The sequence below is a fragment of the Protopterus annectens genome, chromosome 6.part0 (assembly GCF_019279795.1).
Source record: "Protopterus annectens isolate FY-2018-M chromosome 6.part0, PAN1.0, whole genome shotgun sequence".
NCBI classification, from domain to species: domain Eukaryota; kingdom Metazoa; phylum Chordata; order Ceratodontiformes; family Protopteridae; genus Protopterus; species Protopterus annectens.
This window is the reverse complement of record NC_056737.1, coordinates 395,743,489-395,765,013: the sequence shown is the minus strand read 5'-3', so window position 1 is coordinate 395,765,013 and position 21,525 is coordinate 395,743,489. Positions and strand designations below refer to the sequence as shown.

General features: G+C 38.8%; 1 protein-coding gene across 1 annotated transcript in view; it reads left to right on the top strand.

Annotated features, from left to right (window-relative positions):
• The window catches only part of LOC122803845 (extracellular calcium-sensing receptor-like), a 130,941-nt gene that overhangs the window by 108,076 nt on the left and 1,340 nt on the right, over positions 1-21,525 (top strand). Inside the window, exon 6 of the mRNA XM_044073527.1 lies at positions 9,447-9,508. Within this exon, the coding sequence (XP_043929462.1) occupies positions 9,447-9,508 (62 nt within the window). The remainder of the gene's footprint in view (positions 1-9,446; positions 9,509-21,525) is intronic.

Sequence of the window (21,525 nt, the reverse complement as noted above, 5' to 3'; positions counted from 1 at the left end):
CGAAGTAGGTGAGAGGATGGAACTGTCACATCAGACTGAGACAGGGGTGCTGGCTGCCACTTTATGGCAATAGGTAACATCTAAGTGAATGGATTTTATGTGGGATAATAAAAATAATGTGGTCCGGGTATGCGAGATCACCAGAGGTAGTGGATTTATTAATGTGTAGAACTAGCCCAATGTCTGCTAAGGTACTGGTGCTGTCATTTTTGATGGCACCTAGGAGGATGGTAGGAGGCAGCACAATGGCTTAATAAGAAACATTGTTCCTGTCAGAAAAATATGTATTAATGTGTGTGCTTAATGCTAATTAGAAACTAAATGAGTTAACACGTTTTTCATTCTATTTTATATGCACTATTTTATATACAGCTTAGTTTTATATGAGACTAAAAGATGCTTTTGAAACTGCAGTGTGCTTTCTGAAACTTGCAAGATGCCCTCTGACCTAGTAACTGCTAGCACAGCAAAATTCATGTTTATGCCTTTTGGAAATGTACTTGAGAAGCAGGTGATTATCTGCTAGGTCAGGAAGCAATGAATGAACAATGCCATATTCTATAATGTAATGATTTTGAACAATTAGCTCTGTTCGAAGTATGAGAACATGCACAGCTGCAAAAGGAAGAGATGAAACAGACAAAGAACTGTTGGAGAAATGAACTGCAATCTATACTTGCTTTGTGCTCAAATTAGCCATAGTACCTTGAATGGTAACATTGCATATATCTAACCGGTGGTAGCCAAGGCCACATTGTTTTTCTTAGGAAGTTTCTCACAAAAATTGATGGTACAAGCAGAAATTTACAAAAACAACTACTACGAAATGATGATGTTAAAACTTGTGATTTACTATGTCAGCTTGGTAGGCAATGTCTTATTAGAAAATGTATAAAAATGCTTGCATTTCTTTATTCTAGTCAGACAAACTCTGTATTAGCACATTTTTGTCTCCTTGCTGCAAGACTAAAGTGCCTTAACCTGAACCTACCATGTACTGATCATTTTTAAAGTATATTTTTCCTTTGACAGTTCCCTCGCAGCAAGAGGTTCTCTAGTCAGTTTTTGCTGGGGTGCTTTCTTTGTGGAGTCTACATGTCTTCTCTGTGTCTGTGTCAGTTTTTAGAAGATGTTTTGGTTTCCTACTGCTTGACAAGTACATGAGTACGTCAGTTATCTATATTCATGGTAGATATGGAGTGGGTTTGATATAATGGTTAAAGTCTTCACCTCATAGACACAAGGTACAAGGTTTGGGACTGACATCAGGATACTGTCTAGGCTTAAAATGATCTTCAGAGCAGTTAGCCTAGTATTCACTTATGATAGTGTGCGAGTGAGTATGGGTATATGGTGTGTGTGTGTGTGTGTGTGTGTGTGTGTGTGTGTGTGTGTGTTTGTGTGTGTTATGATGGATTGGAATCTTGTTCAGTATTAGCTCATAGCCTGGTATTACTGTATTCTGGGATAAACTACAGTGTCTCCCTCATAGGTTCATAGGTAGGTACTAAGCTATTGGCCCTAGGGCTTATATAAGCCTAGCCAAATGGTACCCTGGCTTTTGCCACCCAAGAAAATTATTTTCCTGTGCCCCTGTCAAGCAGAGCCACAGAAGTGATCCCCGGGGTGAATTTCCTATCTCCCATCCAATCATCAAGATTTTTCTTGAAGAGTGCTAATGAGGAGCTTTGTTTGATATAGATAGGTAGTTTGTTCCAGAGTATGGGAAGTCTCTGAGCATGTTCTGTTTATTGTGGTGACAAGATTTAGGTCCCTAGAGCATGTAGCTCGGAGGGATTGGGATTTCTTTACATGGAGCATGACAGTGAAGTTGAGTAAATGGGCTATTGGAGCAGGAATGGGTGAATGAATAACAGAAGAATAAAACCACAAAGATAATTGTAATACATTGCAGGCAGTTTCTTTATTTCTTAAGTTAGCTATGGAGCTTTCACTTTAGGTGAGATTGTCTGGTTTAATTAAACACAGCCTTCTATTTCTGCCTCCTGTGATTATTCTGCAAAGCAAGTGAGAAGGATGAAGGTGAATTTGGACATTTCACAATGAACAAATAATACTATGTAAGTAAGCTAGTCAGTGAATGAAGAAAAAAAATAATGCTACACAAAGCAGAAAGCACTTCTAATGCACATGCAAATAGGTTGCTATTTAGATGTTGTGAACAAACAACACAGTTTTAAGCAGCCAATTAAACTAAGCCACAGTAGAGAAAAACTTTGAAACTAGTCAAGGGAAATGATTTACCTTGGAAAACATGAGTATTTAAAATAAAGAAAGTATAGGTAAAGAGTTCAAATATAACTTAAATGTACAAAAATAATCTGAAGATCTGGTCTCTAAACGATATCAGCTCCACCAATCCATGGAACTTTTCAAAAACATTTTATGGTATTTAGAAATGTCATAAACTAAACTTGCCAAGAACAATCTTTGACAGATCACAGATTATAACTTTCCATGGACCTTCAGTTTCTTTAATACTATAAAATGGCTCCAAGTAATTTATATTTTTTCTGTTAGGAAAAAGCTTGGGTTTAACATTTTAACTTAATTTCTCATAGCACTGCACAAGCAATTTTTATTTCCATCCAGTTGTTGTGCTGAAATTGTGCCAGTAGATGGCTCTTTAAAACTATATAATAATGGTTTACCTAGTGCCAGTGGCGGCTGGTGACTTCAAATCAAAGGGGGGCTGCAGGGGACAGCGGAATGGGTGGGGTCAATGGGAAGGGGTGTGGCCAACTAGAAAGGGGAGGGGCTATATTCAAAACCACAACAACTAACTAAATACACTGCCCTGGGTGCCAAACCGTCTTTATGAGAGTCCAATCAAGACAAAATGAAGTGTAGAAAAATAAAAATATTTAAATGCATTGGCTGCATGACAGCTTACTTAATATCTAGATGGAAACAAAAAGGTTGTGAGGCATGAAAAAATAAATTAGTTTTTAAATACATTAATGGAATGCCAGTCAAAATCAAGTAGCACTCAACTAAAACCACTTCTTGCACTGCAGTTCTAATTATAATTTATATTCAGCTTTATTAAAGTACCAAGTAACATGCTGAAAGTAGAAATGTCTGATGCCTCCACTTGTAAAAATGTTTCTTATCCAAAAAAGACCTGCTGCCTGACAACTATCTACTTGTTTCATGGGGAAAACATGATCAAAGTAAAAAATGAAAAGCAAACAAGAAATAAGCTCAAGATACATTGCTTAAAAGGATTACTGTACAGGTTATGGATCACACGATTGGCATTCTGTTTAGTTTACGGGTAAAGCCTACAGAGATGACTGGAAGTCTCCAAGTGTAATGAGCTTCTTAAAATAATGTAATCTGTCCTTTATTACAAATACTGTCATATGCACTTCAATACCTAAGGCTTATACATTATCTAGTAAAGTATTCTCTACATGGCAACAACAGAAAGGCTTTCAATGTTGGCAATTCTTTAACAGTATGCTTATTAAAGCTTACTTGCATCTTATGATCTCAGCCAAGCTTACCTGATGGTCATTAAAGTATTGCTACTTAAACACAGAGCAGCAGGCACTTTGAGTAATAAGCATAAATCAACAGTACAAAAAATATGACAGAAACCAGACCATTCTGAAAAAATCAAGGACAGATGAAAAGCCACTCTAGTACTTGTGTCTACCTTGGATGGGGGGTACTCTGCACATTTACACTGCATAACTACTCCTTGCCTTGCTTCGACACATCCAGAGTCACTACATGGGGGAGTGGGGTGCAAGAAGTATGTCGCAATTTGAAATGTCTCTGGCTGACTGTGATAGCCCTGACACATTTGTCATACCTCTCAACCTCAGAGCAAGAAATCTGGACAAAGCCATACAAAGAAGTGGAACAAAGGCCCAAAAATAAGGACAATTTTTAAATATTGCTCTTATAAACTTAGAAAGATAATAGAATATGTCTTGCATTAGTATGAATTTTCTGAAGGGTATGAAATCTGAAACTCAAATGTCTGTCACTATTTTCTAACTTCAGTCTTTAATGATTTGTCACTAATTTGCCAAAAAACCCCACAATTTTGCCAAAAAACGCCACAATTTTATGAAAAATGGACCAAAAATGTGATGTAAAAATATAAAATAGCCATAAAATACAGCTGGGAACCTGTCAAAGAAGGGACACTTTAATATTAGTACTGCTAACTTGAGCAGCTGACAAAATAAAATAATCTACATGCATTTCTGAAATAAAAGTAATCTATAACTCTGATTATTACAGTTATTTCTTAATTGTAAACCCACCATGTTTTCTTCCAAAATTGCTATTTTGCGGAGGGATTATTAGGGGGAAGAGCAACATTTTGAGCCAAAATCAAGGACAGTTGAGAGGTTTGGCTATACCTAATTCTATAAAGCAATTTATTTGCATGTACCTCTCAACCTGTTAATGCAATAAATCTGGACAAGGACAAATATATTGGGGGAACATATAAACAGTATTAAAAATTGCTCTTGTATAAACTGCGACAGTTGATAGAACAGGTCTTACTTTAGCGTGCATTTTTCTGAAGGTTATGAAATCTGAAACTCAGTGTGTCATTATTTAGTGACTTAATTCCTAAATGATTTGCCAGAAAACCACAAATTTTATGAGGAACAAACCAAAAATAAGAAGCAAAAATCTATTCATTCTTTGAAAATCTGGACAGTTGGGAGGTATAGTTCAGCTGGGGCTGTCTTTAAGTTTGCCGCCCTTCCCCCTCACAAAATCATGGTCAAATGGAGCCTCCCCCTGCAGCCATTCCAATGATCCATTACTTGGCTATTTCACTCCATTTACCATAAACACTAATGTGCATACTGATTTACTTCTATGATGATTTGGACTTCATTTGAAAGTTTTATTTTGCATTTTACAGCACAAACACTAAGACATCTGCTAAACAAACTTAGCATTAAAACTTCTCTGCCCTTGAAACTCACATTCATTGAAACAGCATTGAAACCCACATTCAAAGAAAATACATTTTACCAGTGGCAGAACTGCCCAATTCAGAACATCTTTCCAGTAAACAATGAAACAAAATGCATGCACTCATAATGACAATACTGCCCAGTTCAGAACATTTCCAGCATAAAAGTCTACTCAGACTTCTACAGTCCACCATTATCAGTAAATATGCACAATTCTACAGTTCACCATTATCAGTAAATATGCACAATTCTACAGTCCACCATTATCAGTAAATATGCACAATCTCTGAAGAAGTAAAAAAGTCATCTAAATAATTCCACATTAAATAAATCTGTAACTAATGAAGAGGTTGCTACTAGCAAACACCTTTATATTTCATGGTTTCATTGGAAAATAAAGTGTCTGATGACCCTGAGGAATAAATTGCCTATATTACATTAAAAATGATAAGCTAGTAATATTGCAATAGGAAATGGATAGCAAACCGATAACAGGCTCATAGTTAGTATCTTAACTTTTTCAGTACAGCAGGATTCACCTCTTGTGGGAGTAGAACCAACAACCTTCTGCATCATAAGCAAATACACAACCTGTTGTGCTATTAACAATGCACACTGACTTAGCATAAGCAGCACTAAACTTCTCTTCCCCTGCAGCTCTCAGCTCCTTGTAAAATCTACTCAATACTCAACTGCATCTCAACTTCACAACACAAGAAATCTGGAAAAAGCCAAATTTATTGGGGGGGGGGGTCAAAAGCCCAAAATACAGGGACACATTAAACATTGCTTGTATAATCTTGGAAAGTTACTAGAATAAAATGCTGTGTTACCACCATAAATTTTACTGCCAAGGTCCCTGTGCAAAAGAGTCAGAGACACATACCACTATGCCAAATCAGCTGCTTTGTGAAAGAAAAATGCTGTGTTACCACCATACATTTTACTACCAATGTCCCTGTGCAAAACAGTCAGAGCAACATACCACTATGCCAAATCACCTGCTTTGTGAAAGAAAAATGCTGTGTTACCACCCTACCAATGTCCCTGTGCAAAACAGTCAGAGCAACATACCACTATGCCAAATCACCTGCTTTGTGAAAGAAAAATGCTGTGTTACCACCATACATTTTACTGCCAAGGTCCCTGTGCAAAACAGTCAGAGCAACATACCACTACGCCAAATCAGCTGTTTTGTGAAAGAGCGGAAGACTGAAACTTAAATGGCTATCATTTAATGAATTCAGTTCTCACCATAGCTGTCAACCTCTTAGGAGAAAACACCTGGACAAACCCAGTAATGAGGGAATACAGCCCTCAAACATATTCAGTGAATTTGGTTCTTGCCATAGCTGTCAACCTTAGCACAAAAAACCAGGACAAAGCCAATAATGGGGTAATACAGTCCCAAAAATAAGGACAAATTTCAAATATTCATCTTATAAACTTAGAAAATTGCTAGAATAAAAGGTTGTGTTACTATGTATTTTCTGAAGAATATGAAGTCTGAAATTCAAATGCCTGTCAATTTTACTTCTCATGGAACAAAAACAATTTTCAGCAAAGGCCCAGGGAGAAATACTGCAAACACATGTCTTTGTAAAATGGCAGGACACCAGAGCAAATTCACACAAACACAGGGATGAGATGTAGACTCCACACAGAAGGCACCCCAGCCAAGAATCAAACCAGAAAACCTAGATCTGTGAGGCAACAATGCTACCACAGCACCATCAAATATGTAAGTAATTAAACATTCAGAAACCTAAAGTCTGAAATTTTTAATTTTATTTAACATTTGTTAATCAGGGCAGTCTGACTTGGAACAAAAAAAACTATTTTCAGCAGAGGCCCAGGAAGAAATAATGCAGACATGTCTTTGTAACATGGGAGGACACAAAAGCAAACCCACACAAACACTGGGAGAAGATGCAGACCCCACACAGAAGGCACCCCAGCCAAGACTCAAACTTGAGAATCTGCAGCTGTGAGGCAACAATGCTACCACTGCACCATCAAATATCAAACATTGCAACATTTAGAAACAACAGATATTATGAGGAACAGATCAGATCAAATATGAAGCAAAAATCTGCAATTTTTTTTACAAATGGTGGTGGGTAGGGAATTCTGGTCCTTAACACCTGCATACAATGTACAGGGTTCAAGCCTGAGGTATTCCCTACCACACCACCATGAGTTTGTTCTAGCCACCAATATATAACAATGGGGGCATTTCACATACACACACACATTTAGTCATGAACCCTTTCCTTCATTCCACCCCTTTTTGCAACCTCATTATGTACACCTGGGAGAAACTTTATATATTCCAAAGTAAATTTGTAGGTAAATGGTGGACCTACCTCCGGTTTTTGGATGACATTTTTATTTTATGGAGGGATAAGAAGCAGTAAATGAATTTTTGACTTATATCAATACCGTTACTGATTATTTCAAATTTACTGGTATCTACGATAACAAATCTATAAATTATTTGGATGTAACTATTTCTGTTGACCCTATTAGGGCATGTTTTATGTCGAGAATATATAGGAAACCTACATTCTCAAATGATTACCTGGAAAATAACAGTTGTCACCCAGGACATACCAAGAAAAATATTGTAAAGGGCCAAATGGTCAGGATAGCAAGAATGTGCTCTTCTGAAGAGACTTGTAAGAATGAGATAGCTTACTTAGTTCATCTTTTTATGGAAAGAGGTTATCCAACTTCTCTGTTACACTCTATTAGTGAAGGAGTTTTAAATGAATGGGGTAAGAAATATGTACCCCTATTGGGAAACCTATTGAGAGTTCAAAAAATGAAGTTGAACAAGTTGGGGACAGTAATAAACAAAATTACACACAATCTATGGTACTGACTTATGGTTCCCAGGTGAAGGACATCCAACAAATAGTTAGAAGAAATTGGGTGATGTTTAAGGGTGAAGAAAGTTTAATGGATGTTGTGGGAAAAAAACCTTGTTTTGTGTTCAAAACTAGTAACAACCTTAAATATTTACTAGAACATCCCATAAAGACAAATGATATATACAGAGGAACTAGGAGATGTGGTTCTTGTGCTTACTGTTCATATATTTTAAATGTCGATTGGGTGGAGATAGGGACACCTAAGAGGAAAGTATATTTGAAGAGAGACTCATGTGGTTCTAAACAGCTAGTCTATCTTTCTGTCTGTCAGAACTGTCAGCAGTTTTACGTTGGGAAAACTGAGAGAGCTCTGCGCAGACGGATGTATGAACATCTTTACGCTATTAGACGTGAGGACGAAAACAATGCTCTTTATAAACATTTCAGGAATAATAACTCCTGTAAAACCTTCCACTTTGGTATTTTGGAGAACCTAGGTAATGTCCACAGGGGAGGTGATTGGAAAAATAGGTTGGAAAGGGAAGAGTTAAAGTGGCAAATAAGACTGAACTCCACCCATTTTCCAGGTATAAACAAAACATGTAGTATTATGCCTGTTTTAAAATACCATTCATTCAAGTTGTAAAATATTTTTATATTATGCTTTTTAATAATGTTTTTTCATACAATGTTTACATTAATGCAAATTTTTGTAAAAGTTTTTAATGGCTTAGTAAAGTTTATATTAAATATATTGGGTAGTATTTTAAATAGTAAAGTATAGATGTGTAAAAGGGTACTTTTAAATGGATGAACTTTGAACAGTAGAAATGTTTCTTTAAATAATGAGAGGGAAATATTTTCATTGATTGGCAATTATTTAATCTGTTGTAAGATATAAAAGCTCTACTGGTTTTGTCATTTGAATGTTTCTGATGAAGTCTTGTTACTTTAGACGAAAGCGCGCTCAAATAAATTTACTCTTAAGGCACTTATTAGTGTTCATCTACAGTTTATTTACAGCTAATTTTAGCTACTTTATACTGCTACACTCGAGCGTTCCTTTGGAACTGTATTTTTTTGTTCAAGTTGGTTGGTAGCAGTTCCTGTGTTTTCTTTTTATAGATAGCCACTTACATACAAACTGTTACTTAGAAATTGTGAACAAGCAACACACTTCTATGAAATCAACTAAAGCACTGGTTAAAAAAAAAAAAACTTTGAAAGTAGCAAAGGGAAAGAATGTTTTAATGTGAGCCACACTTAGAGTTACCACATGTCCGGCAAAACAAGGACATGTCCTCTTTTTCAGCATTATGTCCTCCATCCTGCAGGCATTGCCTTAAAAGGTAAAAATGCCCAGCTTTCAAAAATATCTTTTTTTCCTCTCCGGACTGTTTTAAAAGCAGTCTGGATTGAGAAGACCAAAGAAGGCATCTATGCAGATGCCCAGAAGTCATTGCGGTTTAAGTAACCGCAAGAAACAGGAACCTTACTTACCTGGTAGGACTGTGAAGTCAGTAGTCTGTCACGTAATCTGTATACATGACGTAGCTGCTAATTTGTCCTATTACTCTCGTGTTCTCTTTCTGCACTTTAGTTGCGATGGAGAGAGCGAGAGAGCGGAGAAACAGGGGTCAGCCATTGTACATTTCAAGCAAGGTAAGTACTTCTTTTTCCTGACAGAAGAGGCAAGTTGAAAATTTTCATAGGGGAAGTGTCTGGTGTTAATGCAGTAGGTTTCAGCTTCTGAAATAGTTTTAGTTGGCTTATGTTAATTGGTTGTAGTCAGAACTTGCCATTTGTGAAGTTAAGAATGGGTGTTCAAGAGCCCAGCTGGCAATATTAACGACCTGACAGTTTAGAATACAAGCAATATTGTAACCAGATTCTTGTGGAAGTGCGCATTGCACAACTTCCCCTTCTTGCTTTAGGGGTTTAATACCAGACTAGTACTGCAACTTAACACTGACACCGTCTTTTTTCAAATGGCACTTGAAATTAAACATGACTGCTGCAGAAGTAACAACAATTTCAGCGTCAGTCTGGCATCCTGCAACTTCTTCCATCAGCTTCATACACTTCTCGCTGGACAGTACATTTCATCCTAAATCCATATAACTGCTACCATCTGCAAGGCAGGCCACTATGATGCTGTAGAATTCCCTTGCAAGCCATCATAGCCAGCCTGTATACAGGCATAGCCTTGTACTTCCCTACCTATTGATGCACCACATGAATGTGGTTTTGTCTGTAATCACTTTAGATTCTAGTGACGACAGGTGGTGGCATTTTTTAAGGCATCATCACAGCAAATATCTCTACATTGATGCTCTTTGGTCCTTCTAAATGTCTCCAAAGGCCTTGGACCTTTTCCCCTCTGGAAACTGCACCCCAAGAAAATCTGAAGGGTCTGGTGAAAGATTAGTTTTAGGGTCTAAAGGAGACCTAGGTCAAGCTGAATTTGTCATCTTCATCAACACAGTCTGCCATTTTCCAACCAGCAGCAGTACTCTATTAAAAGATCAATTTCAGTATTATCAAACTGTGGAAGAATCTTAGATCTCCATTTACAAAGGTGGAACCCAATCAGATGTATCAAAACTGTAGACCATTGCTATCCTATTTCTGTTATCTAAATAAGATGTACAACAATCTCCTTATTGTCACTAGACATGGAGTTTGCCCAGGGCAAGGCACAGAAACTGCTTTATTAACATTTTAAAACACCATGACAATCACAAAAGAAACAAGGTTTCTCCACTGCATCAATAATTTTAGACTTATTCAAAGCTTTTTACTCAATGTCCCTTTAGTGCCCATCTAATTCAGAGACTAGTTAAAATCAGAATTTTATTTCACCCAAGAAGCCAAACTACACACTGCCCAAAATATGCTCATTCAAAATCTTCAGTGTGCATCACTTATCCTTACTAACATCCCAACAACACCAAAAGCTATAACTAGCATATAACAATAGCCAAATTTGCAGCTAATGCCCCTAATGGAATTCAACACTGTATAGCATTACATGGCATCAAATGGTTTGAACTAAAGCATGTAACAGCTTTCAACAATAAATGGTTGGAAAATAAGCACATAATATAATTCTCAACTTGCTAAAAGCAAAACACTCTGGATACATATTGAGCTATCAAAGGCAGTTTCAGTGAGTGTAACACCTCAAAATGTTTGAACTGTCTTCAGCGAACATCTTGCGGAAAGTTTTTATTTGGGGGAAGGCAAGCCCCTCCACACGCCCAGACTTGTATATACCAACTCTGGGGATCCACAAAAGCAGTGAACTTTACTGTTTTGACTTTGCTGAAACTACCTTCAGCGACCTGATGTGCTACCAGCAGTGTGTACTATTCAAACCCCACAGGATTCCAAGCTCTGTCATCATCATAGGTTTCTAAGTGGAGTACATAAGCTTAAGATTTCAAACCTATAACCTACTGCATGTAACCAGATGTGATAATAGTTATGGGGACTATATTTAGCACTGGTAGCCAAGCTCTGGTGTTCATACTCAACCTAAGAACTGAACCCAAGTATAACACACTCCTCTCCTCTCAAAACTGAAATACCATCTATTCTTAACCTGACTTGGCTCATGCTGTAACACCTGAACTTTTCAGATTTACTTATTTATGTGCAGATATTTTATACATCTAATCCACTGTTATATCCTTGTAACTTAGAAACATTTACTCTCTACTTCCCATCCCTTTTCCATTACATGCTCAATGTATATGGATTGTTGTATTATTGAAATTGATCTTACTTGAAACATGCACATACACCTGTTGTAGGATTTTATTTTTGTAAATGTTGCTTCATACTTTTATCCATGTACAACCTTGTCAAAGTTGCTATGTAATCCTAGGCCAACCAGATACTTTTTTTTTTTTCTGGCATGGTCACCAGATACTAATACTATGTATGAAACATTTAAGGGCTGTTGATGACTTTTTTATATGTATTATAATCTGGCAGGGTTAACCAGATACTAGGGAGGCAGTGTGTTTTAGGGACTGTTGATTTTCTTTTTTTAATACACTGGCAGGTTCAACGGAACCAGATGATTCATGTGGTCTGTGTGTTTTTGGGGGCTGCTGCTGATGACTTTCTTTCATACGGGCCTGGTGCAGTTAGGAAATAAGGTACTGCTCACAAGCTAAGCAAATTAAGTAGCAGAAGCAAAGCAAGATGGTAAATAAAAAAAACAAAAAAACAAAAAACAAAAAAAACCATCAGCATCAAAGATTATTAGGGTACTAGTAATGTTTCTCTGAATTATGTATGCATGTAAGTGGAGGGTCTTTTCTGCTATTCTACTATAAGATACTTGCAGTCAAGCATATAAATTAATACAAATTTTAAATGTGTTTTACTTATTAGCAAACTACCAGCTTAATGTAATTACCCATTGAAATGTTATTGTACAGCAGTCCAGGTGCCCCCTGTGTCAGTAAGGAATTATTTGTAGCAGCACTACACTGTCTTTCATGAGCAGAACATGACACGTTCTCCTTTGTCCTCCTTTATCATGGCTTTGTACTCCTTTATGACATTCAGTATCCTCCTTTGGGTTCACAGGTTTCTGGTAACCCTAGCCACACCTGCAGTAAAATTAAAGCAAATGCAGCCTAATGGAACAAATATGGCATAACAGTAACCAAAATGTTTTGGTGTGGTTTGACTGCCAATTAGATTGGAGTGTTTCACAGCAATTCGATATTTAGAACCAACAAACTTAAACTTAAAATATGATTCATATGAGCCTCTTAATGTTTTAACTATAAAGAATAGGTTCAGCTAAGGCCTTCTTTCTATCAAAAAATTACTTGAACTAGAAACATTTTTTTTCTTAATATTGTACAGAATTTAAGTGAATGCTATTTCCTTCCAGCAATTGTTATGCTGAAACTCTGTCAGTAGATGGCGATGCAGAACTACAGAAAATAATGTCATTTACAAATCCATGAGGAAATTTCTTCAGCAAAGAACACTACACTAGAACACAAAGGTGATATAATATATTTTATTGGACAAACATTGTTTTTACAATATAGCTATTCAAACTTTCACACTAATGTAACAAAAAAATCTCTCTCCTTGTGTTCTGACTGAGTGTGCTTCTCAGCTGATTTTCTGGCACTTTTCAGCTGTTCAGAGTTGAATTTAGTTCAGAATACATTTTGAATAAATTGCATTTATTTAAACTGCATTTACTTTAATACTGCTACACACTCAAGAGTGCTAGCTTGCACTGCACTTGAATTGTTTTTAGTGCTGTTTTAGCTGCTTTCTGGAAACAAATTTCTAAGCTTCTTTCCTGCCTTTCCTGTAACTAGTCTAGTCCAGCTACAGATTTGCTGTATCCAGGACTGTTGATAAGCTTCTCAGCCCCCCAAGCCTTTCTATGTTGAAGGGAAGCCTTCTAGCTTATCAGTGGGAGTGGTAAGCACTAGGTAGCCTATCTACCACAAGAGGAGTGGTTTCTGGCCCAGAAATTGTAGTTTATTGGTCGTTTGGGCAGTTTTTCCATCTCTTTCAACTTTCTGGTTTAAAAGCCTGCGTCTGTGCTTGTTTCCCACCTTTCCTGTAACTAGTCTAGTACAGATACAGATCTGCTGTATCCAGGACTGTTGGTTAGCTTCTGAGCCCCCCAAGCCTTTCTGTGTTGGAAAAAAGCCTTCTAGCTTATCAGTGGGAATGGTAAGCAGTAGGTAGCCTATCTACCACAAGAGGAGTGGTTTCTGGCCCAGAAATTGTAGTTTATTGGCCGTTTGGGCAGTTTTTCCATCTCTTTCAACTTTCTGGTTTAAAAGCCTGCGTCTGCGCTTGCTCCCCGCCTTTCCTGTAACTAGTCTAGTACAGATACAGATTTGCTGTATCCAGGACTGTTGGTTAGCTTCTGTGCCCCCCAAGCCTTTCTGTGTTGGAAAAAAGCCTTCTAGCTATCAGTGGGAATGGTAAGCACTAGGTAGCCTATCTACCACAAGAGGAGTGGTTTCTGGCCCAGAAATTGTAGTTTATTGGCAGTTTGGGCAGTTTTTCCATCTCTTTCAAATTTCTTTTGGTCAATGAGAAAGAAATGATGTACTCTTGTCTAGCACTGTATGGTGCATCAATAATTTATTAACTCCTGATAAAGGTCTCCTGTTCATCCCAAAGCTTGAATAGCAACATTGTAAAACCCTCTGTTGTTGCAGTGAAAGTTATTAAATCACCTCTGATTTAGGCTGTTTTCTGTCAAGGAACCATCACAACATTTCTTTTTTTTTAATATATAATAATTCACGTAATCTCTTTTATTCCTTTAAAATGACAGTGGAGCATTCAGTACAGGTGGATTCTGGGATTATTTTTAAATATATCATTCCATTCCTTTTTCCTACAAGTTTCCCTGAAGCAAGTGGGAAAGGTGGAGCTGAACATTTTTTTTTCTATATGCATTTTCTGACCAGGTAAGCCCAATGGACACAATTACCACTTTTCAGGGTGACCCAGAAGTACTGTCTGGTCATGTGACTTGCTGAGAGTCACACAGTAGACAAATGAAGGTGGAAGGAATCAAACCCTGTGCACTATGTACAGGAAGCAGCTTGCTTACAGCTTGAAGCTTTAGTCCTCTGCATTAACTTCTGGGCATGTGACCTCAGATCACATATATAGAGTAGAAATCATAAGGTCTGTCAGATACAGTGTGGGACAGCCTACTCCACAGATAGGTTCATAGGTTCATAGGTTCATACTAGGCTATCTGCCCTAGGGCATTTATAAGCCTAGCCAGAGTGTGTTTGGCTTTCGCCACCCATTTTAAATTAATTTTGCTATGCCCTTTTTCGAGGTTAGTATACTGTGCCTCTGTCTAACAGTGACACAGAAGTGATACCCGGGGTAAACCTACGATCTCCCATCCACTCATCAAGATTCCTCTTGAAGAGAGTCAATGAGGGACTCTGCCTAACCTGGACTGGGATTTTATTCCAGAGTGAAGGGGGCCTCTGGGTTATGAATCTGTCCCTCCAGCATGTCCTAGTTATTTCAGTGCTGAGGTTCAAGTCTCTAGAGCGCATAGCTTGATGGGATTTGGATTTTCTGAGGTGCAGCATGTCCATTAATTCTGGGTTGGACATGGCTTTATACGTCAGGCACAGACTGCCTCTGAGCAGGCGGTATGCCACTGAGTAGAGCTGGAGTTTCTTTAACCAGGCAGCATATGGCATCTGTTTGTGCCCTTTGATCCTCTTGGTGAGGTACTTTTGGGGTCTTTCCAGTTGCTGCAGGTGTCTGGTAAGGTACATCCAAAAAGGGGCATTGTACTCAATTATGGGCCTGATGAGGGATGAGGGATGAGTAAAGAGGCACGATGACCTCTCCTGATCTAGATGTGAATCCCTTCATGAGTAGGTGGGCTATATAAAATGTTTTTCTAACCACTTTGGCCATGTGGTTGTCAAATGAGAGATTGCTATCAACTTGGGTCCCTAGGTCCCTAATTACTTCTTCCATACTTAATGGATTACCACCTATATGGTAATTTGTGGGCACTTTGTTTTTGCCAAAGGGGATGACTATACACTTTTTGGCGTTTAGCTTGAGGCAATGGCTTTGGCACCAGTTGTCTGTTTCTATGAGGTCCTTTTGGAGGATGCTTGTGTCGGCTGGAGAGTCGATTATGGCGCCCAGTTTGCAGTCATCTGTGAACTTGGTCAGCCACAGTCCTTCCGTGTTGGCCTGTACTTCTGAGAAATATATACCGAACAAGAGAGGTCCCAGGACTGAGCCTTGTGGGACGCCACTTGTAACTGGTTTGGAGTCTGACATGGCTCCAGCAATTCTAACCATGTAGGTTCTGTCCTTGAGCCAGTTTGCAACCCATCTAGTGACATAGGGGTTTATATTTAAGCTGGTGAGCTTATCTATAATGCCCGAGTGGGGTATTGTATCGAAGGCTTTTGCGAGGTCCAGGTAGGCTGTGTGGACCACCTTCCCCTCGTCAATGGCCTTGGTGACTGTTTCAGAGAAATTGACCAGGTTTAAGAGGCAGGATCTGCCCTTAACAAAGCCAAACTGGGTAGGATCCAGTGTCTGTAGGTCCCCAATATCTTTATTTATGAGGTCCATGATGATCCTTTCCATAGCTTTGCAGACCAAGCTAGTCAGGCTTATGGGGCGATAGTTTCCAGGATCCGTTGAGGAACCACCTTTGTGGAGAGGGACCACTGTTGCTGTACGCCACTCTTTGGGTACATATCCTGTAGTAAGGCTGAGATTGAACAGTAGTTTTATGTTTGGGTTTAACTTTAGCTCTTCTTGGAGTTCATGTAGGACGCAGCCTGGGACACCGTCTGGTCCCATTGATACTGTGTTTTTTGCTTTGGAGAGGGTGGCTCTTACCTGAGCATCTGAGATGTCAGGGGGGCAGCACTCTGCTGGGATAGATATCTGCCCTTTTGGTGGGGGGGGGGAGAAGTTTGCGCTGAACCTGTCAGCTAGGATGTTGGCAATGTCTGTGGGTTCGGTGTATTTTTTGTCATTTTGGACTAATTCTGAGCATATCTGGGAATTCCCACCCAGGTTCCTAAGCTTTTACTTAAGAGTGAACCTGCAAGCTACCCTAAAAATTATGGACCAGAAACTTGTCTTCCGACGATGTATAAACTGGGTGGATTTGCAGGGATGGGGATGTTGTCATAGGGTTGGTTGTTTGCAAGGGTTTGGATGGTTTCCGTAAAGTATTTATTAAATTGTGTGGGGATGTCTTCTTGGTTATCATCTATTTTTGGGGTTGGGGTAGTTGTTTTACCTGGTTGTAGAATAGAGCTAATTGCTGCCCAGAATGTTTGTGGGTTGTTCCTGTGCTTATCCTGTAACTTTTGGTAGCAAGATGTTTTGCCTGTTTTGGTGAGTTTTTTGGCTTTGTTATGTAGTTCAACATATATTTGTTTGCTCAATTGGGATTTACTGTTTAGGTAGTTGGTTCAGGCCTTGTTTCTTTTTTTGAGGAGGGATTTTGTGTCTGGAGCTAACCAGGGGGCATATTTAGTTTTAATTCTTGTTGTTCTGGAGGGGGCGTGATGATTAAGGGTGTTTAAGAAGGTAGTATTGAAATATAGTACAGCTTCATCAAGAGGTAAGTTTTTTAGGGGGGGTCCAGTTGCACATTTTTAGGTTGTTTATAAAGTTGAAGCAGTTAAAGTGTTATTTGTTTCTAATTAAGCGTGTAGATATTTGGGTCGGTTGTGGTGATTTTGATCTGAGTAAGAATGTGGCTTGGTAACTACTTGGTGTCTGGTAGACACCCTGCTAGGGATATCAGTGATGGGTGGGATAAGAGTATCTAATCTAGAGTGGATTGATGTTTGGTTCTCCTGTCTGTTCTTGTAGGGGGAAGTGATGAGTTGGGTTAGGCCATGTAGGTTAATATGGGAGAGTGGCTTATGACTGGAACAGTTTTGCCAGTCAGTATTAAGGTCTCCTAATACTATGCTTTCCTCGGGGAGGGAGTTAGATATCCATTCTAGGAGTTTTTCTGTAATGGGGATATTGTTGCCTGGAGGGATGTAGCACCCTATGATGTTGATGCGTTTGTTATCATTAAGTTTTAGTTTTGTTAGAGTGAGTTCAACTTTATGAGGTCTAGGTTTGTTATGTCTACTTTCTCAAGGATGATGTGAGATTTATACACTACAGCAACACCCCCCTTTTTTTTACTTATTCTATCACTACGAATTATATTGTAACCTGGTGGAGTGATTTCATTATTGTGGTTGCCTGGTTTAAGCCAAGTCTCTGTTAGTATGACTATCTCAGGTTGATAAAAGGAGAGTAGTGCATGAAGGTCGTGGACTTTGTTTAGTATACCTAACATTTAAATTTAAAATGAGGAGCGTGGATTTGTCTCGGTGGAGTATGGTATCATTCAGGATGAGGGTTGGGGCTCCTAGATTTTCAGGGCCTGGGTTTGGGTGTATATCACCACAGCTAATGAGTTAGGTTCTGAGGTAAAAATAGAGATTGAGTAGTTTGCTTAGAGTCTTAAAGTTCTTTATAGTTGTTTGAGACTGGTAGTGTGATGGCTGTGATCTGTGTGCATAGTGGTGAATAAAGAAGGTTTGATAGTGATGTGGGACTAGTTGAGTAAAAGGGTGTGTTGTAGTTATGTCAGTGGAAGTAGTTTTTCTTGGTATATGGATAAAATTAAGTTGTTTTTGGTGGTTGGTGATAGAAGTTAGCAGTGGAAGTGTGGATACACCTAGGAGCAATAGTAAGAGGTGTATGTATGTGGGTTTGGGTAGTTTGGGCATGGTTTGGTTGGGTTTGGTCATGAGTGAGAGATCTGCTTGGGATGGGGTGGGTGTGGTGGATGATGAGAGGTGTTGTTTGTGATTGTAAGGTAGTTAGATGGAAGACTGCTTTACAGGATGTGGAATAGTGGAAGAGAAGGAAATGGGTACAGGGGTGGGGCAGATTCAGTGATTGGTGGTTAGCATGATGGGCATGGCTAAGTTCAGTTGAAATGTAGCACTGGTGGGGGCGGGTGGGAATAGGAAGCAGGGAGGGGAGCGGAGTGAGCCTGAGCGCAGCGGGCTAACACTAACTCCAATTATATCAATGGGCTTACTTGTTTCTTTTCTTTGTACACCAAATGTATCGTTCCACTTGTTTCTGTTTACACCAAATGTGTCTGTTTGGCTGTATTGTACTAATTAAATTTACTTATATTGATGCAGTCACACTGACAAAGGTCTAGGGAAGCTTCCTCACCACAAGCAGGCCAAAAGATAACTTTCAAAAGGGCGCCGCTCAAAGAGACTCACTAATATAGACTAGTTAATGTGCATGGGGGAGGAGGGAGTTAGAGGAGGGAGATACAAAATGGGGGAAGGTATAACCAGAAAAAGCCGGTAGAGATCTGGCCCGCCCCCTCACAGAAAACTGCAAAGAGAAGTAATTAGCATAAGAAGTGGAAACTTTGGAGCTGTAATATAAGTGTAAGCAAGGAAGAGGTCGAAGCAGGAAATTAGGAGTGTAAGCAGTTAGTTGCAGAAACACTACTTTAAGGCCTTGGTGTGCAAGTAATACAAAGGAAGGTAAATCTATCTGGGGGACAAAATACACCAAGTAAATGGTACTTGCCTTACTTTACAAGTATTCAGTGTGGAGGCAGATCTATTTGGGGCAAGATACAGCAAGTATATTGTTAAGTTATGCCACCCAGTGGCAATAGACAAAGCTATAGTTGCCTGGGGGGGGGGGCTTGCAGGTGTGCATGCCGGTCAAAACAATGTTTAAAAAATAACTAGTAAATGTAACAAATGTGCTGTAAAAGGAAATGTAAATAACCAGTCACAATGTTTAAAACATAACTGTTAAGGACTACATCTGCTAATAACAAGAACTGTAAATATCCAGTCACCTATGCAGAATTGTCTGGTAGGTATCCTTATTAAAAAGTGTCATTCTTGGCTTGCAATAACGGTAGGGAGAAACTGGACTGTAGCGGTGGCTTTATCTGGCAATGTTGCAGTTGCTGGGGGGGGGGGGCGAGCTGCGATGAAGCAGGTAGAGCAAGTGCACTAGGTAGACTTGTCTGGTAGGTATCCTTATTAAAAAGTGTTATTCTTGGCTTGCAATAACGGTAGGGAGAAACCGGACCGTAGCAGTGGCTTTATCTGGCAATGTTGCAGTTGCTGGGGGGGGGGGGGGGAGCTGCGATGATGCAGGTAGACCAAGTGCACTATGCAGACTTGTCTGGTAGGTATCCTTATTAAATAGTGTTGTTCTTGGCTTGCAATAATTGAAGGGAGAAACCGTAGCAGTTGTGTGGGTGTGGGTGTGGGTTGCTGTGTTTGTGGAAGGTGGAGGTGTGCCTTTGTAAGTGTGGGGCGAATGTTATGCATTATGAAATGGAGAAATTAAGAGTCAAATTTTGCTCAGTGAAGTCCCTAGCAATTTCATCACTGCTTGATTCAGACATGTACATTTCCTTGTATTTGTCAGTATTATGTTTGAGTGCATTGTTTTGGAGTGTGGTATCACTGCTACAGCTGCTGGTACTCTTTCAATACAAGTATATGCTTATCCAGGAGTCTGTTGCTGAGTGGATGAGAAACACACTACAAGTATACAACTAAGACAAACTACATAAAGCAATAGTAAGAAAGTACTAGGTCACATTAGAGGCTTGGGGGGTCATTGTTAAGAAACTGAGAACTGTTGTAAAATGTATCATTAAATACCATAAGTTCAGGTTATACTATAAGAGAATAACTATGTAAAGATAACCATGTCAGCAGCCAAAATGCATTACAAGTTGACTATTTTACTGTGCACATTTTAAAAAATGGATAGACTAGCCTAAACGCTGGACTGATGAGTTTGCTTTTTTTTTTTTTTTTTTTATTCTTGGGAATTGCTATTCAGAAGTGAAGAGACATACAAGGGAACAGTTTTAGTGGCACACCAGGCTATTTTTTTTATGTCTATTGTCATGCAAAGCTGACTAAATAGCTGAATCTAGCAAAGCTGGAAATGTGAGACTGTAGCCCACTGAAGGAGGGGAGATGGGAGGAGTAACCTGGCCAGGAACTGAAACTTGCAAAACTGCTCCTTGTGAAAAATCTTTTTTATCTCAGTAATTTGTTGACACTTTTGTAAGTTTCTTTCAGTGAATGTGTAGCACATCAGTAGGAACAACATTTGTAAAACTCAACGCATACCAGTCAATGACACATGAGCTGCAGACTCTCAAACTTGGCAGTTTTTTTCAGGAGTTCCATTGTAAGTGAATGGAAGTCTAGTCTGACAACAAATGGTAGGGCTATTTGTCCTCACAGTCTGCATTATAGGACAGATTTACCTTTCCAAAGGAATCACCATGTCTGCCCCCATGAGGGCTGACAAGAGTAAAAACAAAATAAAATTAGGAATGAGTACTTATTTTGCTGAAGGCAGCTTTGGGAGGTGTAGTAAATCATGGCAAGATAAAAAATATATATTTTCTTCATCATTTGCCCGTAGTGGTCCTTTAAGTTTAGCCTTCATAGAAAAGTCTATATTCCATCCTTCATGTCTTAATTCTGCATTATTAGAATTATTAGATTCAGAGAAACTTATTCCAGAAATCTGGAATAAAATCAAAGGTTGTAAATGTAATCTGTGGGATATTTTAAGACTGAAGGACTTTGGTTCAATGTGATGATTTATTAATTTATTTTATTTACTTATTTTATTTGTTAACCAGGTTGATGGGCTAATACAAGACAATTTTCAGCCATTACATTGGTCAACAGGCTTACACAATAGTTAATAGGGGTCTATATTACATCATCAAACACTTAAATAAGCAAATGATGCTTAATCGACCCCATGTAAGCGAAAGCTTACAATGTTGAAACCCCAGCTTTGCCCCCCACACCCCCCTACTTAAATATACCAATTCCGAGATCGCACTACAGTGCCAAAAATGGCAAAGTAATGGAAGCAGCCAAGCTAATTCTTTCCCAGGGAAAGAATTTGCTTAAAAGCCGCTTCGCAATTTTGCCATTTTGTTCTTTTACGGTTTTTGATCACGTAATAGGAACCCGTTAAAAGCTTACAAAACAAAATCACATAATTAAATGAACAAGGATATATGCAAAATATGTACAATAATACAGAAC